Source organism: Schistocerca nitens, chromosome 4, assembly GCF_023898315.1.
Source record: "Schistocerca nitens isolate TAMUIC-IGC-003100 chromosome 4, iqSchNite1.1, whole genome shotgun sequence".
NCBI classification, from domain to species: Eukaryota; Metazoa; Arthropoda; class Insecta; order Orthoptera; family Acrididae; genus Schistocerca; species Schistocerca nitens.
In genome coordinates, this window is record NC_064617.1 from 633,391,972 (window position 1) to 633,417,595 (window position 25,624).

General features: G+C 41.2%; 1 protein-coding gene across 1 annotated transcript in view; it reads right to left on the reverse strand.

Annotated features, from left to right (window-relative positions):
* Positions 1-968: 968 nt before the first annotated feature.
* Positions 969-25,624, reverse strand: part of LOC126252478 (putative fatty acyl-CoA reductase CG5065) — a 328,075-nt gene continuing 303,419 nt past the window's right edge. Inside the window, exon 10 of the mRNA XM_049953373.1 lies at positions 969-1,530. Coding sequence (XP_049809330.1) covers positions 1,392-1,530 — 139 coding nt within the window. The 3' untranslated portion in view covers positions 969-1,391. The remainder of the gene's footprint in view (positions 1,531-25,624) is intronic.

The window sequence follows — 25,624 nt, forward strand, 5'->3', positions numbered from 1 at the left end:
GTGTGACTTACTGACCTGTGCTGGGATACAGACGTCATACAGTTTACAAAGATGATCATCAAAATAAGCTGCTTGTTAATAAACATGAAGAAAAATGAAAACTAAATTCTGCAGTATTGTGTGCATCATTTATAAAGAGTTTACTGCTATATTTGACCACAGGAGGTTAATGCAAACCTTATATGAGACTTTGGGACAAAGTAATAGGTTGGCAACTTTTTTCTTGTCATGGTTTCTGAAAAATATATTATGATCCCATGATGAAAGAGGACTTCAGAGATTTTGAGTAAGTCAAGATGTCCAACAAAAAAGTGTTACATCTCATTCTCAAACAATGGAAACTCCAGGCAGGAATATCAACAATATTTAAAAAAGGGTAGATTTCTACTACCATAAAGATGACACAATGAGTTACAGACAGGCAAGATGAAAAGACTGATACACATTATAGGTTTCAGCCAAAGCCTTCTTCAGCAAAGAAAACACACACACACATTCACACAAGCAAGCACATGAGCACTGCCACTGGCAATTCCAGTCAGAGTTGCCTATTGTGGCAGTCACGTGTGTATGAAGTGTGCTTGGTTGTGTGAGAGTGTGCATGTTTTCTTTGCTGAAGAAGCGTTTGGCAGAAAGCTATAATGTGTATCAGTCTTTTCTGTCTGCAACTCAACAGGTCGCCTTTACAATGAGTAGCAATCTATCCTTTTTTCTAACATTACCTCTCATTCTCTTCTTTCCTCCATGTCGTGTGAGCCCCATATCATCTTTAAAAAAATCCATTTTTTCTATTCATTTTAGCAATTGTATTACTTTTTCTGACACACATATGTTTAAATGTGTCAGTTTAATTTGTTTAAAATGGTAGGAATAACTAATTACTATTTAGACTATGTACAATAATGAAAAGCAAAAAAAGCACATGTAATTAGTGCTTAGAGATTTTTTCACAGCTTAACACAGTGTAATTTATTAGATATCAAAGAAACATTCATTCATATATCCTCGTTGAAGGTCCAAAATATTTTTTTGTAGTAGTAAAAATGTGCAGATTCAGTAGTAGTATTAATAGTACTATGCTATTAAACTTGATTCAGGTTTTATACTCCATTTAAAATTTCTTTGTGATTGACAGATGATAGCTGTGGCAGGGGGCAGAGTTGCTGGTGTACAGCCAGCCACACTTCACAAGGCACTGTACTCAACCTACAAAATTAGACAATACAGTGAGCACATGGCACTCAGGAAAGAACTGATTGGATGGGGACCACCCCTACTACTTGACTCGCTGAACCCCAATCACAAAGTAATTTTAATCAGAGTTTAGTGACCCTTATCATACATTAAAAGTTTGTCCTATTTATATCATTGATGTGCAGGTACTAATTTTTTTAAGAAATGGCACCAGATAACTTCAGGCTATCCACAGAAGAGATGACCAGAGCTTTTGATGGTCTAGCATATTGGTACATTACATAAAGCAGGAAGCCAATGCACATCATCTTCACCAGCCAGTCCAGCCAGTATAGCCTAAACAAAGAGAAATAAATAAATAAATAAAAATCAAAAGTAAATAACAAATATATTGTTTTTCCTTTTATTTTATACTGAATTTTCCTCTGTATGAGTATAATTTGATTTTGTATCTCTGATACTTATTGCACTCAGTCACACTCATCCATTAAGGGATCTTTGAGATCCACACAAAAAAATGCATCATAGTAACATTGTTCACACTGAACTACAGTGATATAACATGGACACATGTGACATACAGGGCAGGATTACAAGTATATAATGTGTGAGCACAGATCTTGAGTAAAATGGTTTTAATAATTTGTGTACATTATACATACATTTTCATTTCGTAGGGAAGATGGTTGTCACAACGAACACATTGTTTCAAAAGCTTCTCTTCTCTTCTTGTGTAAACTGTCTACTGTGCACAATTCAATTTCATACAAGGCTACAAACATTACATACCTTAAGAAAATACTTCCTGACACATTTATATTCAATGTTAACCAATTTCTCATATTCAGAAACACTCATCTTACTATTGTGAGTGTGCCTTTGTCAGACATTTTGCTTACCAAACAGCAAATATCATTTACTACTTTTATTATTTAATTTTCTAATGTAATGTATTCGGCATCAAATAATGTAACTGAGCTACATTTAAATATGTTTTTTTTTAATTTATTTCCATATTATAACTTCTTTTCAACACACTATCCTTTCCATACAACTGTTCTTGCAAATGATTTGTTCTCTGTGATAGAATTACAGTGTCATTGCCAAATCTCAACTTTTTATTTTTTCTCTCTGGATTTTAATTTCCTTGCCAAACTTTTCCTTAGTTTCCTTTGTGTCATGTGCAAGATACAGATTGAATAACATCAGGAATAGGTTAAACTGTCTCATTCCCTTCTCAACTACTGCTTCCCTTTCACATGCTTTGTTTCTTATAACTTAAGCATGGTTTCTGTATGAGTTGTACATTATGTTTCACTCTCTGCATTTTATTCTACTACTCACAGAATTTCAAAAAACTGTATTCTAGACAACATTGTCAAAAAGCTTTCTCTCAGTCTACAAACACTGTAAACAGAGGTTTACCTTTATTTAAGCTATGTCCTAAGGCATGTCACTGGACAAGTATTGTCCCATGTTTACCCAGATGTCTGTGGAACCCAAAATGATCTTCCTCAAGATCAGCTTCTACCAGTCTTTCCATTCTTTTGTAAATAATTCATGTCAGTATTTTGCAACTATCATGTATAAAGCAATGGTTTTGTGATATTCCACACCTGTTAGCATGGATCTTCTTTGGATTGGATTTATTACATTCTTATTGAAGTTTGGAGGTATTTCACCTGTCTTGCATATATTGCATGTCATTTGAAGTAGTTTTGTCATGGCTGGTTCTCCAATGGGTTTCTAATTCTGAGGAAGTGTCATCTATTTTAGATGTCTTAGGTTATTCAGTGCCTTACTCAATTATCTCTGCAATATAAAAACTCTCATCTCATCTTCACCTACCTCCTCTTCATGTATCATAATACTGTCTTCAGGTTTGTTTCCTTTGTATAGCCCTTGTCTACATTCCTTCCAAACTATCACAAGCAGTGTAACTGAGTGGCTTGAGTTACCCCATATGCTGCTGTGGTTTAAAGCCTGGATAAAGGAATGAGGGATAGCACCTAAAGAAATAATTAGTGAGTGGCCAGAGAACATCCTGAACACCTCAAAGACTAACTAATTCTGTTGTAAATATAATAGAGGGAAACATTCCACATGGGAAAAATATATCTAAAAACAAAGATGATGTGACTTACCAAACAAAAGCACTGGCAGGTTGATAGACATGCAAACAAACACAAACATACACACAAAATTCAAGCTTTCGCAACCAACGGTTGCTTCATCAGGAAAGAGGGAAGGAGAGGGAAAGACGAAAGGATGTGGGTTTTAAGGGAGAGCGTAAGGAGTCATTCCAATCCCGGGAGCGGAAAGACTTACCTTAGGGGGAAAAAAGGACATGTATACACTCGCACACACACACACACACACACACACACACACACACACACACACACACACACACACACATATCCATCCGCACATACACAGACACAAGCAGACTGGCCTTTACAAATGTCTGCTTGTGTATGTGCGGATGGATATGTGTGTGTGTGCGAGTGTATACCTGTCCTTTTTTCCCCCTAAGGTAAGTCTTTCCGCTCACGGGATTGGAATGACTCCTTACCCTCTCCCTTAAAACCCACATCCTTTCGTCTTTCCCTCTCCTTCCCTCTTTCCTGATGAGGCAACAGTTTATTCAAAATCAACTTGCTCCCTAAAACTGGAAAACTGAAATGCCTCACAGGTATCCAAGGGTATATAAAAGGTGTGTGTGTGTGTGTGTGTGTGTGTGTGTGTGTGTGAGTGTGTGTGTGTGTGTGTGGAGGGGCAGGTGGGTGGGACAGGAAACAGTGCAGTCATTTGTATTTGTCATAATGCAGAAACAGTGTGATTTATCTGATGTCTAAAAGGAGATGATCATTGACTTTCGGACCAATCTTGGAAGAATTTCTCAAACAGTTAAGTTCCTAAACTGTTTGTATGTTGCTGTGATAAAATATACTGTGGGTGGCAAAATGGCACTATCCAAAACCAACAGTCTCTCCTCAATGACTGCTCAGCAAATGATGTTGCTTATGGATCTCTGCAGCAGGTGCCTGGTTCATGCACCCATGTTGGTGATGAAGGCTGAAATTTGCATGCCAATACTGCAACTGGACATCCACTGAGTGGCTACAGATGGCCTTTTCAGGTGCATCAGTTTTACGCTCTGTATACCATGTAACAGTTACGCTCTGTATACCATGTAACAGTTCATTGACTAACTCAAATAATCAACCAACCATTTGAACAGGGGTGCTTTCCTGATGTACAGAAGCATGCAGAAGTAATAACTCTGTTCAACTATATTAGTAATAACTCTGTTCAAGAAAGGGCATAGGGAAATTATATTTATATTCCCCCAATTCTGTCAAAAGTACTGGAGAAAGTAGCTGCAATCCAGATTCAAAATTTTATTGTACAAAAATGATGATTTTATAAGTAATGAGTTTGTTATCTAACAGGAAGAAAACACTCTGGATAGAGTGAACAACTTTAGTAAAGAGATAATCAAAACATTAGATCAGCAACACAAAGTTTCAGGTATCTTCTGCAATGTTACAAAAGCCTTTGATTCATTAAAACACTCCTTGCTTACCCATAAATTAAATAAATATGCACCAGCTTACATTATACCACTTCAAATTCACTGAATAATTGGTATAGTGGAGTCTACAGTCAATGCTTTTCCATAGCAACACAAATAACTTACCCATATATATAAATTCCCAATAAGTTATGTTTGTGTACACTACTTCTGTTTTAAAAGACGAAATAATACAGAAAAATTCCAAGCTCTATTTTGAGCACACTCAGTTTCCTAGAAAACAGTTTCTAGTGAAATGGGTTGCAACTGTTCTCTGTAAAAACCCATGTGGTACATTTCAGAATCAAACCTTCAACATGTATAGAGCTACAAATACAGCATAGCAATCAACTTATGATAGAAGTTATGGTTAAATTCCTTGGATTAAATGGGGGCAAGAACTTTATCCAGAACACATGTTGACTTCCTAATAAATAAATAGTTTTGTGTTTCCAATGTTTTGTGTTTGCAAACTATTAAATCTTACCGACATGAGTACCCAAAATATAATATATGATAGTTACTTTGAATCTGTCATTAGGCTTGGTACAGTTTTCTGAGGAAGTTCAAGTACCATTTCTCGCAAACTTAAGTTGCAGAAGGAAACTGCCAGATACAAGTGTAATGCACAGCAAAGTGAATCCTACTGTCCTTTATCCTACTGGTTTCCTCACCATACATTTATGAAATCATAACCCTCTAACACAGCAGACAAAAAGATTTGAGGAGAATTATTTTAGCCATACTTATAACACAAGGAACAAAGAGAACTTTATGATCCCCACATACCAACTGAATTTATATGCACAGACTCCACAATATATGGGGGTGAAAATAAATAATAACTTAATATGCAAAAACATACTTAAAATGAAGCTAGATCATTTAAAATACAAGTTTGCAAAATATATTATGAGGGAAATGTTACTACTTGGCAGAAGAATTCATCAAGAATAAACTGATAATTTGTGCTAGGTATAAGTTAGTATTAGATTTTTTTCTGTAACAAAACATTTGTTACTAGGATATTATTAATAGAATTAGTTCTGTGTTAGTGTGAAATTGTACTACAAATGTTTGATATGTCTCCTGTATGTGAACTGAATGGTTTATATGATGTATGGTTTTTTTTTTTTTTTTCATCAGTCTACTGACTGGTTTGATGCGGCCCACCACGAATTCCTTTCCTGTGCTAACCTCTTCATCTCAGAGTAGCACTTGCAACCTACGTCCTCAATTATTTGCTTGACGTATTCCAATCTCTGTCTTCCTCTACAGTTTTTGCCCTCTACAGCTCCCTCTAGTACCATGGAAGTCATTCCCTCACGTCTTAGCAGATGTTCTATCATCCTGTCCCTTCTCCTTATCAGTGTTTTCCACATATTCCTTTCCTCTCCGATTCTGCATAGAACCTCCTCATTCCTTATCTTATCAGTCCACCTAATTTTCAACATTCGTCTATAGCACCACATCTCAAATGCTTCGGTTCTCTTCTGTTCCGGTTTTCCCACAGTCCATGTTTCACTACCATACAATGCTGTACTCCAGACGTACACCCTCAGAAATTTCTTCCTCAAATTAAGTCCAGTATTTGATATTAGTAGACTTCTCTTGGCCAGAAATGCCTTTTTTGCCATAGCGAGTCTGCTTTTGGTGTCCTCCTTGCTCCGTCCGTCATTGGTTATTTTACTGCCTAGGTAGCAGAATTCCTTAACTTCATTGACTTCGTGACCATCAATCCTGATGTAAAGTTTCTTGCTGTTCTCATTTCTACTACTTCTCATTACCTTCGTCTTTCTCAGATTTACTTTCAAACCATACTGTGTACTCATTAGACTGTTCATTCCGTTCAGCAGATCATTTAATTCTTCTTCACTTTCACTCAGGATAGCAATGTCATCAGCGAATCATATCATTTATATCCTTTCACCTTGTATGTTAATTCCATTCCTGAACCTTTCTTTTATTTCCATCATTGCTTCCTCGATGTACAGATTGAAGAGTAGCAGCGAAAGGCTACAGCCTTGTCTTACACCCTTCTTAATACGAGCATTCATTCCTGATCGTCCACTCTTATTATTCCCTCTTGGTTGTTGACATTATTCTGACTGCCTTGTCCGAGAATTACTTCGAGCAGATAGTTAGAGAACCAACTCGTGAAGCTAACGTTTTAGACCTCATAGCAACAAATAGACTGGAACTTTTCGACTCCGTGAATGTAGAAGAGGGTATCAGTGATCATAAGTCAGTGGTTGCATCAATGACTACAAGTGTAATAAGAAATGCCAAGAAAGGAAGGAAAATATATTTGCTTAACAAGAGTGATAGGGCACAAATCGCAGAATATCTGAGTGACCACCATCAAACGTTCATTTCTGAGGAAGAGGATGTGGAACAAAAATGGAAAAAATTCAGAAACATCGTCCAGTACGCCTTAGATAAGTTCGTACCGACTAAGGTCCAAAGCGAGGGGAAAGATCCACCGTGGTATAACAATCATGTACGAAAGGTACTACGGAAACAAAGAAAGCTTCATCATAGGTTTAAGAGTAGTCGAATCATAGCTGATAAGGAAAAGCTGAACGAAGCGAAAAAGAGCATAAAGAGAGCAATGAGAGAAGCATTCAACGAATTCGAACATAAAACATTGGCAAACAATCTAAACAAGAACCCTAAAAAGTTTTGGTCATATGTAAAATCGGTAAGCGGATCTAAATCCCCTATTCAGTCACTCGTTGACCACGATGGCACCGAAACAGAGGACGACCGAAGAAAGGCAGAAATACTGAATTCAGTGTTCCGAAACTGTTTCACTGCGGAAAATCGTAACACGGTCCCTGACTTCAGCCGTCGCACGGACGCCAAAATGGAAAATATTGAAATAAACGATATCGGAATTGAAAAACAACTGCTATCACTTAGTAGCGGAAAAGCATCCGGACCAGACAAGATACCCGTAAGATTCTACAGTGATTATGCTAAAGAACTTGCCCCCTTTCTATCAGCAATTTATCGTAGATCTCTGGAAGAACGTAAAGTACCTAGCGACTGGAAGAAAGCGCAGGTCGTTCCCATTTTCAAGAAGGGTCATAAATCAGATGCGAATAATTATAGGCCTATTTCGCTTACGTCAATCTGTTGTAGAATAATGGAACATGTTTTATGTTCTCGTATTATGACGTTCTTAGATAATACAAATCTCCTTCATCATAACCAACATGGATTCCGCAAACAGAGATCATGTGAAACTCAGCTCGCCCTATTTGTCCAAGAAATTCACAGTGCCGTAGACACTGGCGAGCAGATTGATGCCGTATTCCTGGACTTCAGGAAGGCATTTGATACGGTTCCGCACTTACGTTTAGTGAAAAAAATACGAGCTTACGGAATATCGGACCAGGTTTGTGATTGGATTCAGGATTTCCTAGAAGAAAGAACACAACATGTCATTCTTAACAGTTCAAAATCTGCAGATGTAGAGGTAATTTCGGGAGTACCGCAAGGAAGCGCGATAGGACCTTTATTGTTTACAATATACATAAATGACTTAGTTGACAACATCGGTAGCTCCGTGAGGCTATTTGCAGATGACACGGTTGTCTACAAGAAAGTAGCAACATCAGAAGACTCGTACGTACTCCAGGAAGACCTGCAGAGGATTAATGAATGGTGCGACAGCTGGCAGCTTTCCCTAAACGTAGATAAATGTAATATAATGCGCATACATAGGGGCAGAAATCCATTCCAGTACGATTATGCCATAGGTGGTAAATCATTGGAAGCGGTAACGACCGTAAAATACTTAGGAGTTACTATCCGGAGCGATCTGAAGTGGAATGATCACATAAAACAAATAGTGGGAAAAGCAGGCGCCAGGTTGAGATTCATAGGAAGAATTCTAAGAAAATGTGACTCATCGACGAAAGAAGTAGCTTACAAAACGCTTGTTTGTCCGATTCTTGAGTATTGCTCATCAGTAAGGGACCCTTACCAGGTTGGATTAATAGAAGAGATAGACATGATCCAGCGAAAAGCAGCGCGATTCGTCATGGGGACATTTAGTCAGCCCGAGAGCGTTACGGAGATGCTGAACAAGCTCCAGTGGCGGACACTTCAAGAAAGGCGTTACGCAATACGGAGAGGTTTATTATCGAAATTATGAGAGAGCACATTCCGGGAAGAGATGGGCAACATATTACTACCGCCCACATATATCTCGCGTAATGATCACAACGAAAAGATCCGAGAAATTAGAGCAAATACGGAGACTTACAAGCAGTCGTTCTTCCCACGCACAATTCGTGAATGGAACAGGGAAGGGGGGATCAGATAGTGGTACAATAAGTACCCTCCGCCACACACCGTAAGGTGGCTCGCGGAGTATAGATGTAGATGTAGATGTAGATATGACCCATCTCTCCCTATAGCTTACCTCTACTTTTTTCAGAATCTCGAACAGCTTGCACCATTTTATATTGTCAAACGCTTTTTCCAGGTCGACAAATCCTATGAAAGTGTCTTGATTTTTCTTTAGCCTTGCTTCCATTATTAGCCACAACGTCAGAATTGCCTCTCTCATCCCTTTACTTTTCCTAAAGCCAAACTGATCGTCACCTAGCGCATTCTCAATTTTCTTTTCCGTTCTTCTGTATATTATTCTTGTAAGCAGCTTCAATGCATGAGCTGTTAAGCTGATTGTGCGATAATTCTCGCACTTGTCAGCTCTTGCCGTCTTCGGAATTTTGTGGATGATGCTTTTCTGAAAGTCAGATGGTATGTCGCCAGACTCATATATTCTACACACCAACGTGAATAGTCATTTTGTTGCCACTTCCCCCAGTGATTTTAGAAATTCTGATGGAATGTTATCTATCCCTTCTGCCTTATTTGACCGTAAGTCCTCCAAAGCTCTTTTAAATTCTGATTCTAATACTGTATCCCCTATCTCTTCTAAATCGACTCCTGTTTCTTCTTCTATCACATCAGACAAATCTTCACCCTCATAGAGGCTTTCAATGTATTCTTCCACCTATCTGCTCTCTCCTCTGCATTTAACAGTGGAATTCCTGTTGCACTCTTAATGTTACCACGGTTGATTTTAATGTCACCAAATGTTGTTTTGACTTTCCTGTATGCTGAGTCTGTCCTTCCAACAATCATATCTTTTTCGATGTCTTCACATTTTTCCTGCAGCCATTTCGTCTTAGCTTCCCTGCACTTCCTATTTATTTCATTCCTCAGCGACTTGTATTTCTGTATTCCTGATTTTCCTGGAACATGTTTGTACTTCCTCCTTTCATCAATCAACTGAAGTATTTCTTCTGTTACCCATGGTTTCTTCGCAGCTACCTTCTTTGTACCTATGTTTTCCTTCCCAACTTCTGTGATGGCCCTTTTTAGAGATGTCCATTCCTCTTCAACTGTACTGCGAACTGCGCTATTCCTTATTGCTGTATCTATAGCGTTAGAGAATTTCAAATGTATCTCGTCATTCCTTAGTACTTCCGTATCCCACTTCTTTGCATATTGATTCTTCCTGACTAATGTCTTGAACTTCAGCCTACTCTTCATCACTACTATATTGTGATCTGAGTCTATATCTGCTCCTGGGTATGCCTTACCATCCAGTATCTGATTTCGGAATCTCTGTCTGACCATGATGTAATCTAATTGAAATCTTCCTGTATCTCCTGGCCTTTTCCAAGTATACCTCCTCCTCTTGTGATTCTTGAACAGGGTATTCACTATTACTAGCTGAAACTTGTTACAGAACTCAATTAGTCTTTCTCCTCTTTCATTCCTTTTCCCAAGCCCATATTCTCCTGTAACCTTTTCTTCTACTCCATCCCCTACAACTGCATTCCATGACTATTATATTTTTGTTCCCCTTTACATACTGCATTACCCTTTCAATATCCTCATACACTTTCTCTATCTGTTCATCTTCAGCTTGCGACGTCGGCATGTATACCTGAACTATCATTGTCGGTGTTGGTCTGCTGTCGATTCTGATTAGAACAACCCGGTCACTGAACTGTTCACAGTAACACACCCTCTGCCCTACCTTCCTATTCATAACGAATCCTACACCTGTTATACCATTTTCTGCTGTTGTTGATATCACCCGATACTCACCTGACCAGAAATCCTCGTCTTCCTTCCACTTCACTTCACTGACCCCTACTATATCTAGATTGAGCCTTTGCATTTCCCTTTTCAGATTTTCTAGTTTCCCTACCATGTTCAAGCTTCTGACATTCCATGCCCCAACTCGTAGAACGTTATCCTTTCGTTGATTATTCAATTTTTTTCTCATGGTAACCTCCCCCTTGGCAGTCCCCTCCCGGAGATCCGAATGGCGGACTATTCCGGAATCTTTTGCCAATGGAGTGATCATCATGAGACTTCTTCAATTACAGGCCACATGTCCTGTGGATACACGTTACATGTCTTTAATGCAGTGGTTTCCATTGCCTTCTGCATCCTCATGTCGTTGATCATTGCTGATTCTTCCGCCTTTAGGGGCAATTTCCCACCCCTAGGACAAGAGAGTGCCCTGAACCTCTATCCGCTCCTCCGCCCTCTTTGACAAGGCTGTTGGCAGAATGAGGCTGACTTCTTATGCCGGAAGTCTTCGGCCGCCAATGCTGATTATTTATCAAAATTTAGGCAGTGGCGGGGATCGAATCCGGGACCGAAGACATTTTGATTATGAATCAAAGACACTACCCCTAGATCACGGGTAAACTAAAAAAAGCACTAAACTAAAAAAGCACTATTCACAATGACTTTTTGATGCTCTGCCCCATTGCCTATTCATCTCTCTGAGATACCGATTTGTCTTTTTTGTGTTATTTTCCAAATTCAATCACCACCTAATGCTCCACTTGAAACTTCCAACTATCAATGGTTCTTTCACTTATTAGAAGACCCTTTCATTGTCACCCAGAGACTGAAATGAGATGTCAGGACGACAGAAGATCTGGTTAATTAACTTCTTTATTCTAGCCCTTGGCCATAGTACATCAGGAACAGCTTGGTGGAGATGCACATTTGCCTCTCATGTGAAATAATAGCTCCCCGCCCCCCCTCCCCCCCACCGCCCTTCGGCATTGCTGACAGCACAAAGAGCGGGGCTGAGCGTGGCATCACTCAAATGCCATTGTCAGCGAACACTCAGGGTGTATTCATGATGACAGCATGGCAGCGGTGCTAGTGATACTACAGGGATAGCCATGACCTCCCTCCACAGAGCAGGCAGCTCTCTGCTCCAGCTGTGGCTGGTCTCTTGACTCAGGGCAGTCTGCCCCATCCTGTGGTCAAACAGTTGACCCCATACTGCATTCTGGGCTATCATCTTGGTGCCACAGGCTATGATACTGAACCAAGAATCATTTAGTACACAAATGACTGAGTACTTATATGCTTGTCCGAGTGGTTCTAGGTGCTTCAGTCTGGAACCACACTGCTGCTACGGTCGCAGGTTCGAATCCTCCCTCGGGCATGGATGTGTGTGATGTCCTTAGGTTAGTTGGGTTTAAGTAGTTCTAAGTCTAGGGGACTGATGACCTCAGATGTTAAGTCCCATAGTGCTTAGAGCCATTTGAACTTATACACTCCAAACTATGTTCATTTAGGGTTTAAGGCATGTACTCTAACAATTCCAAGGTGTCAAGTAAGGAAAGGCTTCCGTCCTTCCAACAGTGTACTGCAGTGTTGGCTGTTGCTATATTGTGTCTGGCTGTCTCTGCTTCGCAATGTCTGTCAGTTGTGTTTTGCGGCATGATGCTAACACTCTTGCCTGCCTTTGGCTGACTCTGTTGCAACTCACTTCCACTGTCCTTTTTATCAACATTATCCTTTACACTAGAGTTCCTGGTGACTGGCCCTGTTTGACCTCTTAAGAATCATTCCAACAATTGGTTTCCTTAACCCAATCACTTAATCTTACAGATTTCTACAGGGGCCCCTTGCCCCTCCTTCAAACACCATGGAACTTATTTCATTTCTAGGCTTCTTGCACAATAACTTATAACTCAATACTACCCCCTTGGGCATTCATCTTCTTTCTCCTCCTTTTATGCTCAGTGTATCAAATCCACTAGAACCTGAACAATGGCTGGGTCTGAAATCAGTCTTGTGCTTCGTCTTCTAGTTATCAAAACAAGGACCATACTCAGCATAACAAGTGCTTCTGTGGTGGGGTTCGTATGACATTAGTCAATGTTGTCTCTTTCGATTACTGATTTTCCCAGTATCAATTTACATGCTGCAATAAGGTTTCCAGGGAGATTCATTCCTCCCACTGCTTCAGAAGCATGTTTGCAGACTGCTTTAATTCCTGCCCTAGAGTTTGATTTAAGCTGGTTAAATTTGCAGCAGGTAGCACTTCCAGGGTCTCCTCTAGCCAATGGAAATGAGGCTGTGATATGTTCAGGTGACCACTAAGTCTTTCTGCTTGCAAAAAGGACTCCCACTTGAAGGTACTGGTTCTGCAATGCTTCCACCCTGATGAAGATCAGAGTCCTGCTATGAACACACCACCTTGCCTTCTCTGCACCTCACCTATTGGCAGGAATACCTAGTACTTTCCTCCTCTCATCCTCTGTAAATTCATTGCTGCTCCACAGCTACTTGCATTAATTACACTAAATTTACACCTAAACTAAAAAAGGTATTAAAAGACTATCTCCTAGACTTTTATCCATATGGGTCTCATTACTGTTTCATTCACAAACTTTTATCTTCCAATAACTTTCTCCTCACTCTCCCTTCCTGGTTCACATCTTCTATCACTCAAATAACTTCTGAACTCTCTTGAAAACGTTTCAACTGCCATACATGCACAATTTTTGTTCTCACCAACAACTGAATCTTGACATTTACTGGCAACATAGTCTCTACCACTTGGTATGGCCCCTGACACTTTGCAACAAACTTTTTTGTCTTTTCCTCTGGCATATACGAAGTTTATAGCATCATCCACTCACCAACCTTATACTGTGACATTCTTGCTGCACGGCCCACTGCTTCTTCCTGCTCCTCTGATGCTTGTGTATTTGCCATCCATTCTCTATTCCAAATTTCCCTAATCACTCTGACAAATTCCTTAACAGACTCTCCAGTCTTCCCTTTCTTTGTTTTCAATATATCAAACTTTGATGGCATTTTACAACCATTTACTACTTCATATGGTGATAATCCTGTATTCATATGTTGCTTTGAGTTGTAGGCAGAGACGACATACTTTAAATAGACATCCCAGTCAGTGGGATGTGAGTCAATATAGTAGCCAAGCATCTCCCCAACTGTCCTATGCATGCCTTCAGTTCCTCCATTGGCTTGTGGATGGAAAGACTGGTCCTTAACTTCTTCACATTCAATAACTTGCACAAATGTGGGAAAAAAATAAAATCACAAAACTGAAGTTAATACCATATTTTAGCCTTCTGTACTTTATAGCTCCTGGACACAGAAATATATTTTGTTTTCATTTGATGTTGGATCTGTAAACGTAGAGGAAATAGCAAAATCACAAAACGTAAACACGGGCCATGTGGAGATTAGATCTGACATAAAGTTTGTTTCCTGTTCTGTCACTACTGTTTCAGGCACTCCAAACATCAGTATCTAATTATTCACTAGTGCATGTGCAATTGTTGCTGCCTGTCAGTTTGGTATCATGACCATTTCTATGTATCTAGAAAAATGATCTTATTTTCAAAAATGATCTATGATTGTGATTATGTACTTATTCCCTGCAGATGTTTTACTGAATGGACCTAAAACATCAATCCCTAGAAATGTGAATGATGCTAAGCTTCTTTGGGTAAACTCTGCAATGGTACTCTTGTTCAACCAAAATTCACTCTCTGTGCACACAGTATGCAATTCTGCATATACTGGTTTATGACAAGCTGCCTATTCTTCCACCAATACTTTGCTGCTACTCTTTTGCTGGTAGATTTGCGACCTCCATGACCTGCTACTATGTGATCATGAGCTTCTTGTGGCACTCTATTCAGGGTGTATACGTGAACAATACAAAAAAAAAATCACAGATTTTTCCCAGATTTCCTGATTAAAAATATGCTGTTTCCCAGGTGAAAATACACTTTTTCCATGTTAAGTGACAGAATACTTTCCCTCACAACTGTAAAAGTTATCAATCCTTTGCAGGGTTCAGGCTTTATACATTGGTGTAGAACTTCCCAGCACTTTAGAAAATGAGCCTCAGGGGAAAAAATGCTTTTTGGAAAGATCTTTGATGTACAGCAACATGTACACTGCATATTTTCATGTTACAATACACTGCATATTTTCATATTACGAAAGTGTATTTTGAATTCTACCAAAACACAGCACTCAGGTTGCTGGTGCATTGAAATCGAGATTGTGATGCACTTTTGTAAATCAGTCACAGCTCATGTCATGTGGTCTTGCCAGCCAATGATAGATACTCAGAGCACAGGACACATGATGTAGTCAGTCAACAGTTGTCTCACTGTTAAGTAGCACGAACACACAAATAGGAAAAGTTAATGGTTTAAATTAGTATACATAGTGCAGCTACAAGAAAAGCTAAGCTTTCACAATAAAATTGCTCTTTTTTCTGCATGTGTTACACCTTCATATACATAACACTAATGTGCCAGAAAAATTTTACACAATGACATAATTGTTTGGTCTTCTGGGCTCAAAATTCTTCTAAGAGGCTGTTCCTCATGGTGTTGTGCTTTAAATGAGAGTCAAATGCACATTCTCACACATAACATAATTCAACTTGCATAAAATTAAATTTACATAGAAAGTAATGCTTTTCAAACCACCATTCGCAATATTTTCCTGCGGCTTCTTAGAATTTGTTTCAGCAATTGCCTGAAAGCACCAGAAAACAAGCATTACTGCACATGCACAGCTACAATAACATAGGAAGTCCATACATTTGTATGTATATACCATTAAGAGGTCTTACATTACATCATAAACGAAACAGGGCATCAGATGATACTGCGAGACCATTGGAATTTCATAAACCATACTAAAATACATAATTCGTCTTTAAACACTCATTCATATACAAAATTGTTAAGGCTTTCGTGGCCACTTGTTGACAAACTGCCTATTGGCTTCTGTCTCGTGTTCTTCAGTCAACGTACATCTAATGATTTTTCTTACGTTTCGCCAGCACAAGTGGCTGTCATTGTCAAAGCTTCACCCTCCATTGCCGCTGGTGAACTGGAGCCGAGCTCGCGGGCGCAGACTATATGTACCTGGCGCGCCAACGTCCGAGGGCTTCTCTGCGGTCATTTCCGCTGCGGTTCTCCTCTTGCTACCTGCGACGGTCGTTCGCTGCAGTACGGGAAGCCAAGATCCGTTGACCTTAAGGCTTTCCTCTTTCTTGTTCAAACTGTTCGCGTGCTTTTGTATTTCTACAGCTTCTCTGAACAAGCACGTGTGATAATGCTTCTCTACAGCCAGAACTTCCGTATCGGCGAATTTTATTATGTGGTCGGTCTCATTCAGTGTGTGCTCTGCCACAGCCGATTTCTCCACCTGCCCCAAACTGCAATGTCGCTTATGCTCTTTGATCCTGGTGTTGATGGATTGTCCAGTCATTCCGACATAAACTTTTCCGCATGTGCATGGTATACGGTATATTCCCGACATTGCAAGTGGGTCTCTTTTCTCCTTCACCGATCTAAGACACTCTTTGATCTTCCTTGTCGGTTTGAAAATCGTCTTTACGCCATGTTTGCGCAATATGCGGCCAATTCTGTCCATCACTCTGGGAATGTATAGCAGAAAGGCCGTACCCGACATTTCTTTTTCTGGTTCCTTACTTCGCCGAGTGTTTGGCTCTGTTACACTTCTAATATAATTTGTGGAGTACCCATTGCTCCTCAGGACAGTTTCCAGGTGTTGCATTTCTCGTTTGAGGTGTTGCGGCTCACATATTCGTCCTGCTCTCGTTACGAGCGTACTAATCATGCCTCTTTTCTGGCTCGGGTGGTGGTTTGACAGTTTGTGCAGGTATCAGTCCGTGTGTGTCGGTTTTCGATACACGCTGTGTCCCAGGGTTTTGCCGTCCCTTGTGACCAGCACATCTAGAAATGGCAGTTTCTTGTCCTTTTCTACTTCCATGGTAAATGTTATGTTGGCATGGAGGCTGTTCAAGTGTCTTAGGAAGTCACCAAGCTGTTCTTCACCATGGCTCCATACCACGAAAGTATCATCAACGTACCTGTACCACACCTTAGGTTTGCAAGTCGCCGAGTCCAGTGCGTGTGCTTCGAATTGTTCCATGAAGAAGTTGGCCACCACTGGACTGAGAGGACTACCCATGGCGACGCCTTCCAGCTGTTCATAGAAATCGCCATTCCACGTGAAATAGCTCATGGTGAGACATGCATGGAAGAGCTTTCTGATGTCCTGCGGGAAAATGGAACCGATGTGCTCCAGAACGTCACTGAGTGGCACTTTCGTAAATAACGAAACAACATCAAAGCTGACCAAGATGTCGTTTGGTGCAAGTTTCAGATTCTTCAGCTTCTCAATGAAATGTTCTGAGTCCTTAATGTATGTGTCAGTTTTCCCTACGTGTGGCTGGAGCAGAGAGGCCAAGTGTTTTGCCAGTTTATATGTCGGTGATCCAGGAGCGCTAACGATTGGTCTCAGTGGAACGTTGTTCTTATGGATCTTGGGTAATCCATACAGCCGAGGTGGTAGGGCTTCTGTGTTGTGCAGTTTTCTCTGTATGTCCACCAGCAGAGAAGACGCCTTGATTAATCGATTCGTATTCCGTGTGATACGCTGCGTCGGATCTGCGCTTAGTTTTCGGTACGTCGTCGGATCTAATAGGTCTCAGATATTTTGCTCATACTCTCCGGTCTTCATTACGACGATCGCATTTCCCTTATCGGCAGGCAGTACCAATATACTCTTGGCGGCGTTGAGATTCTTAATGGCTTGTACCTCTTCTTTCTTTAGGTTGCAAGCTGGTGGTTTTGCTCAGTGCAGTATCCTGGCTGTTTCCGTGCGTATTTCCTCTGCCCTTTCACAAGGAAGGGTCCGAATGGCTGCTTCGGTGTTGGCAATGATATCCTCCATAGGTATAGTTCTCGGGGTGATAGCGAAATTCCCTCCTTTTTGAAGAACAGACACTTCCTCTTCGGTCAATTGTCGTTCAGTGAGGTTGACCACTGTGTGTGACATGTCGGGAATCGCCTTGTCGGTCTGCTTCCGGCATCTTTCAAACTTTTTCTTCTGTCGCTCGGTGCAGCGCTCGAGTTCGTTGTGCATGCTCCTGTGAGTGATGCTGTCGATCTTGTCCCAGTCGTCTTGATGCATTCTGCTACTTAGTTGATAGAAAATGTCCAGAAGCTCCTGATCCGTTCTTACCAAGTCTCTCCGTGTTGTATGTATTCGCTCACGAAGAAAAGCTCGTTCCATTCTGTCGTAGATACGATGTGCTTGGGCGGTGGCGAATAGGCGCTTACATCTCAAGAACTTCGGTGTAGTACATTCATCTCGGCACCGTGACAGAAAGGCGAGAGAGGACATCAGTCGGGCTTTCTTCTTCAGTCATTGGTCAAGGCGTCGGTACAATCTGCAAATCTCCTCCCCATAGAGGTGTAATACAAAATTGTTAAGGCTTTTGTGGCAACTTGTTGACAAACTGCCTATTGGCTTCTGTCTCGGGTTCTTCGGCCAACGTTCATCTAATGATTTTTCTTATGTTTCGCCAGCACGAGTGGCTGGCATTGTCAAAGCTTCACCCTCCATTGCCGCTGATGAACTGGAGCCGAGCTCGCGGGCGCAGACTATATGTACCTGGCGAGCCAGCCAATGTCCGAGGGCTTCTCCGCAGTCATTTCCGGGTGCAGTTATCCTCTTGCTACCTGCGACGGTCGGTCGCTGCAGTACGGGAAGCCAAGATCCGTTGACCTTAAGGCTTTCCTCTTTCTTGTTCAAACTGTTTGCGTGTTTTTGTATTTCTACAGCTTCTCTGAACAAAATTATCTTTTGAAACAGGTAACTTCTTTTCACCCTTTATTTCTTGTACGCACACAATACCTTTTTTTAATTCAGCGGCACACCTGATCTAGTACTTCATTCTCTTCTAACATTCCACCACATACAAAATTTCTACTGGCAAGGTACACTCAGCACTGACCCAAAGTTATTTTCCAGTACCCTTAGCTACACAATCGTATGAATCAAGTATTAGTGTGAGTGTTCATGGTTTTATTGGTTCGTCTTTCTTGACAGACTCCCCTTGTAACATCACTACATTGGCAATGGCTTCACCAAACTGAAATTTTTTATGTCAACTTCCACTCTGTGTTACTGAAGATCAATTATGGCACAATGTTGATTGTTGTTGTTGTGGTCTTCAGTCCAGAGACTGGTTTGATGCAGCTCTCCATGCTACTCTATCCTGTGCAAGCTTCTTCATCTCCCAGTATCTACTGCAACCTACATCCTTCTGAATCTGTTTAGTTTATTCATCTCTTGATCTCCCTCTACAATTTTTAGCCTCTGCGCTGCCCTCCAATTCTAAATTGGTGATCCCTTGATGCCTCAGAACATGTCCTACCTACCGATCCCTTCTTCTAGTCAAGTTGTGCCACAAATTTCTCTTCTCCCCTATTCTATTCAATACCTCCTCATTACTTATGAGATCTACCTATCTAATCTTCAGCATTCTTCTGTAGTACCACATTTCGAAAGCTTCTATTGTCTTCTTGTCCAAACTATTTATTGTCCACGTTTCACTTCCATACATGGCTACACTCCATACAAATACTTTCAGAAAAGACTTCCTGACACTTAAATCTATACTCGATGTTAACAAATTTCTCTTCTTCAGAAAGGCTTTCCTTGCCATTGCCAGTCTTCATTTTATATCCTCTCTATTTCGACCATCATCAGTTATTTTGCTCCCCAAATAGCAAAACTCATTTACTATTTTAAGTGCCTCATTTCCTAATCTAATACCCTCAGCATCACCCGACTTAATTCGACTACATTCCATTATACTCGTTTTGCTTTTGTTGATGGTCATCTTATATCCTCCTTTCAAGGCACTGTCCAGTCCATTCAGTTGCTCTTCCAGGTCCTTTGCTGTCTCGGACAGAATTACAACGTCATCAGCGAACTTCAAAGTTTTTATTTCTTCTCCATGGATTTTAATTCCAACTCCGAATTTGTCTTTTGTTTCCTTTACTGCTTGCTCAATATACAGATTGAATAACATCAGGGATAGGCTACAACCCTGTCTCACTCCCTTCCCAACCACTGCTTCCCTTTCATACCCCTTGACTCTTATAACTGCCATCTGGTTTCTGTACAAATTGTAAATAGCCTTTTGCTCCCTGTATTTTACCCCTGCCACTTTCAGAATTTGAAAGAGAGTATTCCAGTCAACATTGTCAAAAGTTTTCTCTAAGTCTACAAATGCTAGAAACATAGGTTTGCCTTTCCTTAATCTATTTTCTAAGATAAGTCGTCGGGTCAGTATTGCCTCATGTGTTCCAACATATCTACGGAATCCAAACTGATCTTCCCCGAGGTCAGCTTCTACCAGTTTTTCCATTAACCTGCCTGATTAAGGGATCTGACATTCGACGCTCCAACCTGTGGAACGCCAGTTTTCTTTCTCCTGATAACAACGTCCTCCTGAGTAGTCCCCACCCAGAGATCCAAATGGGGGACTATTTTACCTCCAGAATATTTTACCCAAGAGGATGCCATCATCATTTAATCATACAGTAAAGCTGCATGCCCTCGGAAAAAATACAGCTGTAGTTTCCCCTTGCTTTTAGCCGTTTGCAGTACCAGTACAGCAAGGCCATTTTGGTTAGTGTTACAAGGCCAGATCGGTCAATCATCCAGACTGTTGCCCCTGGAACTACTGAAAAGGCTGCTGCCCCTCTTCATGAACCTCACATTTGTCTGGCCTCTTAACAGATACCCCTCCATTGTGGTTGCACCTACGGTACGGCCATCTGTATCATTGAGGCACGCAAGCCCCCCCACGAATGGCAAGGTGCTTGGTTCATGGGAGGGGGGGGGGGGGGGGGAGAACAATGATGATGTAAAAAATCTAATCCTAGAATCATGTTTTAGCCCTCACTCACATGTAGCACAATCTCTACACATTGTTTAAACTGAACCACATCTAGGCAAAAGTCTATGTCCACTGATACTAATGGTGTGACATCTTTATCCCACTCCACGCAGTCTGTACTGTGGTGGATCCCATTGCTAATGTTTCAACAGATCACTACTAGTGATCAATACATGCACCTCAGAGTCCAGTAATATCCTGAAATCCTCTTTTCCTATTATTCCTCTTATCGCACACTCTCCCTTTGCATGTGACTTCATAGCATCCAATCTTACAGGGAATGACCGTACTTGGACCTGTAACCATTGGTCTTTAACACTTTATTCTTCTCTGGTCCTCTACTTCTAAAACTAATGCTTCATCATACTTTGTCCACATCACCATGAGGCTATCAACACTGCCTCCTTACATGCCCCATTTGTCCACACCTGAAACATTTTCTATTAGCTGCAAACACTGTCTGTTTATTCTCCATTCCAGTCAGCAAACCAATCTCTTCACGATCTATAGCCAACTGCACTGCTGTGCACCAATCCGTTGGACCCCCTGTCCATAGACTTCTTGACATTTCTGCATGCAACCCTCTTAAAAATTCATCAGGCACCCTCTACTCAGGTTCTTGCAAAATGATTTCATTATCTACAGCATCCTGTCCTAATTCATACATACATCCATTAATTTTCCTTACCCTGTTCGCAAATTGTTCCATAGTTTCACTATAGTGTCTGGCACTATTTTGTTTCATATATCTCTGAATCAATGCTTCTCTAAATTCTTCAAATGTTGTGGCTCCCTTAAGAGCTTCTGTATAAATTAAATAAGTTTTAGCTTCCCCTTACTGTAAAGAAGACACGTCAAGTTGCAGACAGGCAAAATTAAAAGACTCTCACATGTAGCTGCTGGCTACAGCCTTTGTCAGTAAAGAGGGACACACACACACACACACACACACACACACAGCTGCCACGCACACCTCATGCATACACAGCCGCCAACACCAGCATCTCAGGCTGGAATGCAACATCACGTGGGATGCAAGTATCAATCTGGAGGGGACGGGGAAGAGGATGGAGAAGGGATATAGTGTATGTGTGGAGAGTGAGACAAACACTGTCTGGTGGAGTGTGCAGGACTAGACTCCAACAATGTCAGGAGGTAGTGAGGCAGGGGGGGGGGGGGGGGGAGTGAAGAAACAAAAAATGAGAGAAGCAGGGAAAGGCAGGTGCAAATAAACAGTGTGGGAGATGAGAATGGGGAGGAGATGATAGGACATAGGGGGGTGCAAACTGTTGGGTGGAGGGTGTGGGGACAGTATGTTACTGTAGGTTTAGGCCAGGATAATTATAGGAGCAGAGAATTTGTTGTAAGGATAACTCCCATCTGTGCAGTTCATGAGACCTGGTGGTGGAAGGAAGGATCCAGATGGCTCAGATAGTGAAGCAGCCATTGAAATCAAGTGTGTTATGTTCAGCTGCATGGTGTGCCACAGGGTGGTCTACTTTGCTCTTGGGCATAGTTTGGTGGTGGCCATTTGTCCTGGTGGACAGCAGTGATTGCAGCAGAACTGTAAATGACATGCCTGTTTCACATGTGGCCCGGCCCTTGATAGGGTATGATAAACCTACGACAGGAGTACCGTAGGAAGTGCTGGCTGGGTGGATTGGGCAGGTTTTGCACCTGGGCCTTCTACAGGGATATGATCCTTGTGGCAAGGAGTTGGGATTGGGTGTGGCATAGGGATGGACTAGGATGTTGTGGAGGTTGCATGGGCGATGGAACAACACTTTAGGAGGAATGAGAACTATCTCCGGATGGTGCTCCTCATTTCAGAACACGATGATACATAATCAAAGGCCTGGCGAAGGATGTGGTTCAGTTGCTCCAATCCGGGGTGGTACTGGGTGATGAAAGGGACACTCCTTTGTGCCTGGTTTTTGGGGGAGTGGGAGGATTGGGACTGTGAGGGGAAATGGCATGTGAGATCTGTTTGCAGATTAGATCTGAGGGATAGTGGCTGTCTGCGAAGGCCATGGTGCAACCCTCTACATACTGAGCAAAGGAGTCTTTGTTATTGCAGATATGCCGTCCCTGGGTAGCCAGGCTATGGGAGGGATTTTTTGGTGTGAAAGGGATGACAGCTGTCAAAATGCATGAACTGTTGGTGGTTGGTGGGTCTAAAGTGGACAGAGGTGTGGATGGAGCCATTAGTGAGGAGGAGGTCAACCTTTAGGAAGGTGGCATGCTAGGTTGAAGCGGCTCACATGAAACAGATGGGTGAGAAGGTGTTGAGGTTGTAAAGAAAAGAAGGTAGTGTATCTTGGTCTAGGTTCCTCTAATTTTTTGTTACTTTTCTCCCCACCTCCCTGCCCCACAACCTCCTGACACTGCACCTGTTGGAGTCTAGTCCCTACACACTCCTCCAGACAGCGTTCATCTCTCTCTCCCCACCCACATACTACTATCCCTTCGCCTTCCCCTTCCCCAGCCCCACCAGATTGCTGCTTGCATCTCATGTGATGCTGCACTCTGGCGTGAGATGCTGGAGTTGGCAGTTGTGTGTGCAAGAGGTGTGCTTGCTTTGTGTGTGTGTGTGTGTGTGTGTGTGTGTGTGTGTGTGTGTGTGTGTGTGTGTGCGCGCGCACGCACACACCTTTATGATGAAGGCTGTGGCTGAAAGCTACATGTGAGTGTCTTTTAATCATGCCTGTCTGCAACTTGACATGTCTCCTTTACGGTAAGTAGCAATTTATCTTTTCCTACATTGTTGATATTCCTAACTGAAGTTTCCATTGTTTGTTTTTAGCTTCCCCTGTTAGTCTCAATTCTGCAACACTCAATAATTCCTTATTAGACCAACCTTCCACCTGAGCCAGATTTCCAAGCTCTCCCACAAAGACCTGCACATCCTCAGTTGCCTTACCAGAAAAAGGAACAATTCAACTTGTGACTGACAAATCTACACCTTGCTGTGACAATCACAAATCTACCAACCTGTGCAGTTCTGTATTATCCACTGTTAATTGTGCTATCTTTCCTAACAATATGCTTACTGCTTCCAGTTCTTATACACCTTGCATCTCTGGTTATGTCCAAGCTTTTCCTTGACAACACTAATTTTGAGAACTAACATTCACAAGAAAAGTATACAAAATACATTAACTTAATTCGTACATCTAATCATGAGCCATCTCAACTCCTGACATTGCCTAACCAAATGTTCTCAATGATTACATGTATAACATTTTTACTGGAACTGATTTCATACATGGTGCTGAGTAGCCCTCAAGGTTACATTTTGCACATCTAACAAGCACTAACCAATATTTGACTTCCATTACCTCTAAGACTAGACAAATCCACTGTTTCTCTACTCACAATAAAAATTACTTTATAAAATGCATGACCATCAAATCTCTATGACCAAAATACAATCAAAAATTTTTTGGTCTTTCCATATCATAGACTGTAGATTCAGACATTGCCCTAAGAAGGCAATGTCAATGTTCTGACACCAGTGTTGCATGTCCCTTTGATTGTCAGCCATGGAGGGTGAAATGAGATGTCAGGATGACAGCATATTTGTTTAATTAGCTTCTTTATTCTGGCCCTTGACCATAGTACATTGGGACAGTTTGATGGAGGCATCCAGCTGCCTCTCTGGTGGTGGCTGGTCTTGTGACTTGGGGCAGGCTGCCCCATCCCATGGTCAAACAGTGGACTCCATACAACTTTCCATAATGTTTCTCCATGTGTCACAGGCTTGTGGTGTAGGGTTGGATACTGAGACAAGACTCATTTAGCACACAAATGGCTGATTACTTACATGCTCCAGGCTATGTCTGTTTATGGCTTAAGGCATGTACTCTGAACACTTCCCTGGTGGCAAGTGAGGAAAAGCTTCTGTCCTGCTAGCATACTGCAGTGCCAGCTGTTGCCATACTGCACCCCGCTGGCTCTCCTTCACAATGCCTGTTGGCGATGTTTTGTTTCGCAATGCATAACACTCTTGCCTACCAGCAGCTGACTCTGTTGCAGCTCACTCCCACTCTGGCAGTTTTTTTCCTCAATTTCCAACCATTTTCTAATTTCTTCAGTTTTAATCTGCAGAAAAGTACTCATACAACACGGTCAGATCCCATATCAGCCCCAAGAAAATTTTTCAGTTGAAAATTTGTTTTCCACATGTGCAGCCTTCTCTCACAGTCTTTATACTAAGTTTTAGCAATAATTAAATTGTGCACCTACTATTTTTCATTTTTTTCCATTTTCCTACTACTGAATTTTCATCCTCCACCACAATTATAGTTTGACTTCCCTTAAAAACCTGAATAATTTCTTTTATCTCATCATACATTCTTTCAAGTCCTTCACAATCTGCAGAGCTAGTAGTCATATGAACTTTTACTATTGTGGTAGGCGCTGGCTTTGTGTCTAAAATAAGACATCCACTATGCTGTTCATATTAGCTTATCTACATCCCTATTTTCTTACTCATTAGACCAATTCTTATGTAATAATTATTTGATTTTGTGCTGATAATTTTGTATTCACCTGAACAGAAGCCTGTTCTTGGTGCCACCACAATAATTCCCAGTATATCTAACTTGAATCTATAGTGAATACATATGAATGACATTTTGCAAGGTCACACCATTGGCAGATTGTGTGCCAGCCACATAGTCTGTTGTGTGCTGGTAGTTGAATATTACCTGTAGTGTCTT